General features: G+C 34.2%; 1 protein-coding gene across 2 annotated transcripts in view; it reads right to left on the reverse strand.

Moving 5' to 3' along the window:
- The window catches only part of Gtf2e2 (general transcription factor IIE subunit 2), a 68,497-nt gene that overhangs the window by 11,906 nt on the left and 46,590 nt on the right, over positions 1–10,001 (reverse strand). For both annotated transcript variants that reach the window (XM_015501234.2, XM_048792761.1), the window contains one exon: positions 8,445–8,538. In XM_015501234.2, coding sequence (XP_015356720.1) covers positions 8,445–8,538 — 94 coding nt within the window. The remainder of the gene's footprint in view (positions 1–8,444; positions 8,539–10,001) is intronic.

A 10,001-nucleotide genomic window follows, 5' to 3' on the forward strand; every position in this document is an offset into this window, starting at 1 on the left:
AAAAAAAAAAAAAAAAAAGAAGTGGTAATTACTAGAAGGAGCAAAAAATAAAGGTAAAATTGTTTAGGATCCTAGTCAAAAAGAACATGTTACCACCAATGGGGGAAAGGTCACATAGTCATTGGTACCGTATCAGGAACACCAAAAAACAATACATAGGGGCTGGGGTTGTGGCTCAGTGGTAAAGCCCACTTGCCTAGCACGTGTGAGGCATTGGGTTCAATCCTCAGCACTGCATAAAAATAAATAAAATAAAAAATATTATTCCATCTTCAACTAAAAAAATTTTTAAATACATAACTGCATATTGCAAATGTGGCCTCAGACTGTTAAATAGTTCTGTCTTTGCCCTCTAATTAAATGCAAAACTATAAAATCATGAGTCAATGATCTAATAAGTAAATAGCCAAATAAGGAGAATTATACACTAGTATTTTATATCCTATATTTTCAATACTACTAATAGCTAACACTGCTGTGTTCTTACTATATGCTAGGTTTTGTTCTAAGCTCTAGCACTTGTATTTACATTATTCATTTAATCCTCATAATGAGATACCATTATTCCCATTTTACAATTGAGGAATCGCAGGAAAAAAGTATCTTGTGTAAGCTGGAAAGCAGCAGAGCTAAGATTATTTCACTTCTTGATGGTCTTCTTGACCACTGCATTCATACTGCCTCTAAATGAATAAGATTTTGATTAGGGAAATAAATATCTTTGTGAAATAAGATGCATTCCTAGGTCCAATATTCTGTATTCACCTCTCTGTTTAATTTTTAAAAATACTATGCGATAAACTGTCTCCTTACTTTAGCTGTGTCTCATCTTAAGAACATCTGTTGTCTAATACAGATAGAATAAAGGGTGAATCTTCACTGGGCCCCAAACTCACTCATGGCTCCTCTCTAAAGCAAAGACTGCCACCTAGTGGTCTAAAATCAACATTAATACAATCAAAAAAACCAAGCATGTTGAAAAGTAAAACATGAAAGAGAAAAGAGAAAGACAAATGTTAAAATGTGCCAATTCAACCCCAGGCCTTGCACACACCGGACAAGAGCTCTAATAAATACTAAGCTCCATCCCAACCTCCAAATGTGTCGATTTTCAATGAGTCTTAAGTGGAAATACACATTCTTTGTATTGTTAACAAAAACTCAGATTTTTTAAAACTATTTTTTAAATTGATGATGTAACACTGACATGTTCAAGTAAATGAATGGTATTTTACCCTTGAGATTCCTGCACATATTTCCTCTGGTGTCTTTATAGCATTGTACCATTGAAATTATAATATGCAACATGTTGTACTATACAGATGCTCCTCAACTCACAATGAGGTTACATCTCAATAAATCGACAGCAAGTTGGAAATATTTTAAGTCAAAACACATTTGATACATCTAACTATATTGACCATCAGTATTATGTGTTCCTATGTCATTCTCCCTCCTCAGCATGTAAGCTCAAGGACAGAAACTTTATTCACATTTATTTATTCATTTATTCATTCATTCATTCATTCATTTTGTTTGGTTTGTTGTTGTTGTTGTTTATTTGTTTGGTTTTTTTTGTTGTTGTTTTGTTTTGTGGTGCTAGGGATTGAACCCAGGGCCTTGTGCATGCAAGCATTCATTTATTTTGTACCAGGTATTGAACCCATAGGCACTTAACCACTGAGCCACATACCCAGCCCTTTTTTTGCGGGGGCGGGGGGAGTAGTACTCAGGATTGAATTCAGGGGCATTCAACCACTGAGTCACATCCCCAGCCCTATTTTGTACTTTATTTAGAGACAGGGTCTCACTGAGTTGCTTAGGGCCTTGCTAAGTTACTGAGGCTGGCTTTTACCCCATGATCCTCGTGCCTCAGCCTCCCAAGCTGCTGGGATTACAGGTGTGCGCTACTGCAACCAGCTATCCTTAATACTTTGGTATTCCTTTTATCACTAAGTGTTGAATGACAGAACCTATGAAAACAGAGCTTGAAGACAATGAATATATCTCAATCTTTCTTTATTGTATAAAGTGTACCTTTAATTCATCCTCAACCTGGACAAGTTTGTCCCCCAGGGTAAATTTGGAAATATCTGAAGAACAATTTTTATTTTCACACTGTGAGGAAGCTATGCTAGCCATCTAAAGAAGCCAGAGATGTTGACAAATATCCAATGCATAGGACAACTCTCAACAACAATAACAAAAAATTATTTAGCCCCAAAATGTCCAATGCTGCCAAGTTGAAAATCCTGCTTACCTTCCACTATCTATCCTAAAGTATTAATTAATGAAAAAAAATACCAGTTTATAATATTACAGCCTATAATCTAATTGTGTGCATGGATGTATGTATTAACAAAGTACTCTGTGTAATGCTTTAATACACACTTCATTTTCTCAAAATATACAATGCACATTGTATAGTCATAGAATAGTTTACTTTTGGTTAAATCACAGAAAAGCTTCACTTTGCATTTTTCAGAGTTTTACCAGGAGTTGTATACCACTTAGAGAAAACACTGGTTATGCTTTATAAGTTGCTTATATGACACTTAAATCAATCATTTATAGATAACAAATTCATGGTGACTCTATATATGAAGGTAAATAGATGTTTTGTTTATATTCCACTTTTAGTAAAACTGTGCCTGACCATTTATAAATACTGAAAGAAAATTTAGAAACATAAATTTCCTTTTATTTCTTTATGTTACTTAAGGTATTATACTGATCTTTAAAGAAAATGTGTGTTCATAGTTTATATTATCTATGAATTTCACAAGAGCAAAAAAGGTGTTCACAAAACATTTGTCATTAAAAGGGTTCACTAAATCTGATGAATCAAACACCGTTAGTATAGGGAGAAAAAGAAAAAAAAAAATCGAAGTTTTCCCTTTTGTCTTGCTTTTGCTATTCCCTCTACTTGAATACTTCCCCTAAAACTGTAACCATATGGGCACTATTCCGAGACTTACAAGACTGGCTCTATTTCATTCCTTAGGTTTTAGCTTACCTCATCTCTTTTCAGTGAGTTTGTCTCTGAACTTTCCCAATGATTATACGGCATGGCAAATAGCTCATTTATTTCCTTCCTAGCATTTTATACAATCTATAATATTTTTTAAGTTTTTTCTATTTTCCCCTGTAGTGTGTAAGTTCCATGAAAGCAGAAGAGTAGTTCATCTTTTTCACTACTGTGTCGCCTACATTTAGCAAAATGACTGGAGCACACAGTAAGAGATGAATAAATATTTGTTGAATAAATTCATGAATAAACATAATAGATTATAACGAAAATCCAGAAAATATCAACAAGGAAATAAAAAGTCAATAGAGAGTAAGAAAATAAACATAAATTACACAACTTCTAAATAAATAATAGGGAGAACACACCATATAACAATGATATAAAATGAGACTCAGAACCAATTCAAAAACTTAAAGATAACCACATGCCACCTACGAAGGAAATGCCTAAAACAAAGAATACCGGTAGAATAAAATGCAAAAATCTATCAGTTATGTTGGAAGCCGGGTAAGAATTAAGGGTTTGTTTGGGCCATCATAAGGCAGGATTGGTTGCTTTTCTGGGAACGTGTGTAAAATTCCCAGATCATGCTGGTGCCCTGTCTCAGCTCACAGCCCAAAGTTCAAAGGCAGTTGCCCCCTTCAAAGCTGCCAAGCCCCAACCAACTTGTTTTCCCCATTGTCATCCTATTTTCCTAAAGAAGCTCCTCGATGAATCTCTTTGATATGCTTAACTATAAATAAAGGATCCATGGGCTTTTCCCTTTGTTAGGATCAGACCCATCAAGTCTCCTCTACCCATCATCACAATGCCTCTGCTTTGAATAATTTCTCATCTTTTGTGCTTCTTTTTTGGTACCAGGGGATTGAACTCAGGCGCACTCAACCACTGAGCCACATCCCCAGCCCTATTTTTATTTAGAGACCGGGTCTCACTGAGTTGTGCCTCGTTTTTGCTGAGGCTGGGTTTGAATTTGTGATACTCCTGTCTCAGCCTCCAGAACCGCTGGGATTACAGACTTGTGCCACTGCGCCAAGCCTGTATTTCTTGCTTTTTTATTTTTTTATTTTTTTAGTTGTAGATGGACACAATATCTTTATTTTACTTGCATATTTTTATGTGGTGCCGGGGATCAAACTCAGTGCCTCATGCATGCTAGGCAAGTGCTCTGCCCACTGAGCCACAACCCTGGCCCCTTATTTCTTAATACTGCTTTTCTAGAGTTTATTTCCAGCCAGTCCACACTTCCAACGGTCACCTACTCCCTCCCTATGTAGGCCATGGCCGGGAAGTCACATAAAACAAAAGACAAAGGTTATGACAGTAATGACTGATAAAGTAAAATTAAATATAATTCAAGTAAAATTAAATACAAAATAGAGGTACACTTTATAATGATTATGGATACAATCCTTAAATAAACTATAATGGCCAAGAACATACACAGACTAAAAACTCTTCATTAAAAAAAAATAAATAAAAAATAGGGCTGGAGTCATGGCTCAGTAGTAGAGCATTTGCCAGGCATGTGTGAGGCCCTGGGTTCCATCCTCAGCACCACATATAAATAAATACAAATCTACTGATAACTAAAAAATATTTTAAAATAAATAATGGGGGTTGGGGGTTGTTCGATCCCCAGTACCACATTAAAAATAAATAAAATAAAGGTATTGTGTCCATCTACAACTAAAAAAAAATTTTTTAAACTAAATACACAAAATAAAACACCAACTATAGGAAATACTGAGAAGACTTTAATGCCCGCTCAGACAGAATCTACATAGTGTGATAGATTATATTTCTGTTAAAATTAAAACATAGTATACAATAAAAGTAAAACAATCCAATAAGTTACTTAACAAAGAAATAAAGAATATCCAAGTACACCAAAAGCTAGCAATAAAAAGGCAACATAACAAAAAATAAAACAAGTTCTAGAACCATACTCTACAAAATTTAATGCTAACAAATTTGAAGTTTCTAAATGAATTAGTTTGTAAGAAAACACAGTTTCTAAATTGACTCACAAGATAGAAAACTTAAAAGACACAGCCAAATATGACATTAATAATGTTGTTTAAAAAACACAAACCAGGAATGGGGTTGTGGCTCAGCAGTAGAGCACTTACCCAGCAAGTGTGAGGCCCTGGGTTGGATCCTTAGCACCATATAAAAATAAATAAATACAGGTATTGTGTCCAACCACAACTAAAAAATAAATATTAAAAAAAAAAAAAAAAAAAAAAACACAAACCAGCCAGGGACCATTGTGAATACCTGTAATACCAGCTAGGAGGCTCAGTCAGGAGGATCACAAGTTCAAAGCCAGCCTCAGCAACTTAGCAAGACTCTGTCTCAAAAAATAAAAAGGGCTGAGGATGTGACTCGTGGGTAAGTGCCCCGGGTTCAATTCCTGTCACACACAAAAAAAAAAAACAGACACAGACACATTTATGGGCATATGTTTTCAAATCTTCTCCTCAAATCTAATATTCTCACAAGAAAGGAGCAGAAAAGGAAAAGAAAGAAGGAAGAAGTGTTCTTTTTTATTAATCCAGCATAATAACCATACAAAAAAAATCCTAAAAATGTTAGTATAAAAATTCCAAAGTACATAAGCCAAGGGAAGGGTATTCTAGGAGTATTAAGGATGGTCTAGTACTAAGAAATCTGGGGAAATATTTCACCATTTATTAAATAAGTCAGCAACTTTAAAGACTTTGGGGGGGCAGATATCAGGGATTGAACTCAGGGGTGCTTAACCACTGAGCCACATCCCCAGCCCTTTTTAATTTTTTATTTTGAGACAGGTTCCCACTAAATTGCTTAGGGCCTTGCTAAATTGCTGAGGCTGGCTTTGAACTTGTGATCCTCCTGGCTCAGCCTCTAGAGCCACTGGTATTAGAGGAGTACACCACTGTGCCCAGCTAAGTAAAGATCTATTTTTTTATTTTATTTATTCTAATTTGTTATATTTGACAGCAGAATGCAAATCAATTCATATTATACAAATTGGTTATACACAAAGTAGAGTCACACCATTCATGTTTCCATACATGTACTTAGGGTAATGATGTCCATCTCATTCCACTGTCCCCTGCCTTCCCCTCCCTCCCATTTGCCCTATCTAAAATTCACCTATTCCTCCCATGCTCCACCTCCATCCCCATTTTGAATCAGTATCCTTATATCAGAGAAGATATTTGGCCTTTGGTTTTTTGGGATTGGCTTACTTCACTTAGCATTGTATTCTCCCAATTCCATCCATTTACTTGCAAATGCCATGATTTTATTCTTTTTTTTAATATCTATTTTTTAGTTATTTTTTAGNCTTAGAAGAATCTTAAATGTTTTTAAGACAAGAAATGCATCTAACAATTATAAAACTTAACAATAAGGCAAAATTTCAAGGAAAGAAGATTAAAAGAATACAAAATTGCTAAGTAGTACACAAAACTTGGCTTATTAAGCATCTCCTGCTACAATGTACAGAAATAGTTACTACTTGTTTATAGAAAAAGTTTACCTTATTATTAGAAACGGCAACAAATTGGGGCTGGGGTTGTGGCTCAGTGGTAGAATGCTTGCCTAGCATGTGTGAGGCACTGGGTTCAATTCTCAGCACCACATAAAATAAATAAAGTTCCACTAACAACTAACAAAAGAAAAAAAGAAACAGCAACAAATTGCTATTCTGCAGCAGAGTGTTCTGCAAGTTTCTATTTAACTAACATTTACTGAGAACTAACTTTATGAATTACTCAATCAGGATTTTCACAAAAACACACATTTTATTTCCTAAAATAAATCACAGTCATCTAAGTAAAGCCTTACCTACTAGGCACCACAACCCTGAATATCTCTAGCCAGATAAGAGAAAAGAAAAACCAAGGCTGAGGGTATAACTTGGTTATTGAGCACTTCCATCACATGCATGACGCCCTAGATTCAATCATCAGCAAAGAAAGAGAAAAACTTATTATTGCAGAAATTACAAAATTATAATCAAAACATTTATTAACTACTAAAGAGACAAGAAACCCACCATGGTGGCATATAACTGTAATACCAGCCACTCAGGAGGCTGAGGCAAATTCAAGGCTAACCTGGGCAACAGTGAGATCCTAAGCAACTCAGTCAGACCTTATTTCAAAATTAAAAAGGGCTGGGAATAGAGTTCAGTGCCAAAGCACACCTGAGTTCAATCCCCAAAACTGCAAAAAATAAACAAGTAAATAAATAATAGACAACATTTGTTATACAAAATTGCTCATTCAGAAGAATCTCAATTTTGTCATAAAGCAGCAATAATATTACAATATGCAAGCCACAGCAATAGTCTCATTATTTGTAGTCTAATATTACTATTCTTCTCTGTGTTATTTCTTTCTTTCTTTCTTTTTTAAGAATTTAACCTTGGGGCTGAGGTTGTGGCTCAGTGGTAGAGCATTTGCCTCACACATGTGCAGCCTTGGGTTCGATCCTCAGCACCACATAAAAATAAATAAATAAAATGAAGGTATTGTGTCCAACTACAATTAAAAAATAAATATAAAAAAAAGAATTTAACCTTTATTTATGTGTTGTTATTTATTTGTTTTTATGTGGTGCTGAGGATCGAACCTAGGGTCTCACCTGTCCTAAGCAAGCGTTCTACCTCACAACCCCAGCCCTCTCTCTGTTATTTCTATATTGTTAGAATACTTTACTGAAGGTTCATATTACTTTTAAATTTTATAATTACATTCAGATTCATTTCTTGTCATTTTACAACAATTCAAAAGCAATACAAATTACAGTATATTACCCCCGTATTTGTTTAAATGGGAATTTCTGCTTGAATCTGTGAAGAAAATTTCTTTTCACTAAACATCTTCAGTTATCTTTTACACAACCAATACTGCCTCCAAATATTTGAAACAAAAATCCAAAACAACATAGCTTAGTACCCAACTGTACATCTTCCAGAAAGAAAAGAAAAAATTATCTTCTTCCTCATCCAATGTGATAACTGAAAATTCATAAGTTAAGAAAATACCAGTCACCAATGTAAGTTTGTTCTTTTATGCATCCTGCATCAAGCTTTCTTATTGAGATATGAAGTGACATTTGTAAAACTACAGACATAGAAAAATAAATACCTATTTGGTACAGTTGAGCAATAAACAAGAAACCATGAACTGTTATATTGTGATTGCAAGTACAATTAACCTAAAATCTTTTAAATAACATTTTGAATTGCATTCTAAGAAACAACATATTAAACATAATGTCCTTTAGCTATATTCTAAGATAATGCTAAGAAAGCAGTAACATTTAAATTATAACTGTATTATGAATATTATAAATTTTATCACACTAAAATTGCCATGTACTTACAAACCAAAGAAAGTAAAAAGAAAAGGCTCACCTTCATCTACAGAAAATTGACAGCTCTTATCATTGAAAAAAAGTATTTTCTTCTTATCAGGACGATTTACAAACAGTATCTGGTCCCCTAAAGCCTTAAAGATAAAGAAAGATTTTTCAGTAAATTCTACATTACCTTGCACAAAAAAAAAAAAAAAAAAATTGTGTACAAAAAAGAATTCTGGACCCAGTTTCAAACCCTCTTTGAGTCTCTTTCTTGAACAGTTTCATTTTTAAGGATTGATATTTTAAAACCTTTTGTGAGTCCAAAGAACAAAAAGAAAAAAAATGTTAATGGAATAAAACTTAATTACCATTTGGATCCACTGGACCCTTTTATTAATACAAGATACACTATGGGGTCTTTGTGTTCTTACTTTTCCTCTACCTTGAAATATTTTGCTGCTTACTCATTATTACCAATCAATTATTTCTACTTATGTTTTTAAAAAGCATTTTAAAATATGAAAATGGAAGGGTGATTAACTCATCTAGAAGTATGAGGCAAAGCAGAATAATCATTCTTATGGCATTGCCCACATTCTACAATTATTTTAAGAAGCTTATTATAAGCCAGGTGTGGTGGCGCACACCTGTGTTCCAGCTACCTGGGAGGCTAAGGTAGAGAACCATTTGAGCCCAAGAATTCAAGGCAGTAATTCTGCAATCTGTATATGGGGTAAAAATGGGAGCTCATAACCCACTTGAATCAAAGTGTGAAATATGATATATCAAGAACTATGTAATGTTTTGAACAGCCAACAATAAAAAATTAAATAAAAAAAAAAAAAAAGAATTCAAGGCCAACCTAGGTGATATAGGAAGACCGGGTCTCAAAAAATGGAAAAAAAAGTAAAAAAGAAAGAAAGAAGAAATCTCTGAAAGATTGAAATACTGGAAAGGCTTTGCTGTCCTCTAGCTTTCATTGACCAAATTTAACAACTCAGAACTCTGTATCTCCTACCAGAGGAAAAACAAGAAAACTGACAGAGGATATTTTACTATTATTAGATGAATCAGAATATGAATTCAAAAAGCCAGTTAGCAGCATTCTAGACTGCTATCTAATGAAATTCATCACAGAAATAAAGTCTTTAGATGATAACACCACACATAAATCATCTCAATCTTTAGAATCAATGAATGGCCAGACATGGTAGTGCATGACTACCAGTGGCTCAGGAGGATAAGGCTAGAGGATAACAAGGGCCTCAGCAACTTAGCAAGACCCTGTCTCAGAATAAAAAATTTAAAAAAGGCTGGGGATGTGGCTCAGTGATTAAGCACATCTAGGTTCAATCCCTGGTACCAAAAAAACAAAACAAAACAAAACAAAAATTAATGAGTAAATGAGATACTTCTAAGGAAAAAACAAAGTATTCTCATCCAGTTATTCAACAGAATAAACGTCAGCATACAATATATTTTATGATAAGAATCTTTACCGTCTCACTCTGATAAAAGGATGTATTATAATATTCTTTCTTCTTTTTGATGTGCATTTGCCAAAATTTAACAGATGTTTGTTATGTTAGAGTCTCTCCCCCCCCCCCTTTTT

This window comes from Marmota marmota, unplaced genomic scaffold, assembly GCF_001458135.2.
Source record: "Marmota marmota marmota unplaced genomic scaffold, marMar, whole genome shotgun sequence".
Taxonomy (NCBI): Eukaryota; Metazoa; Chordata; class Mammalia; order Rodentia; family Sciuridae; genus Marmota; species Marmota marmota.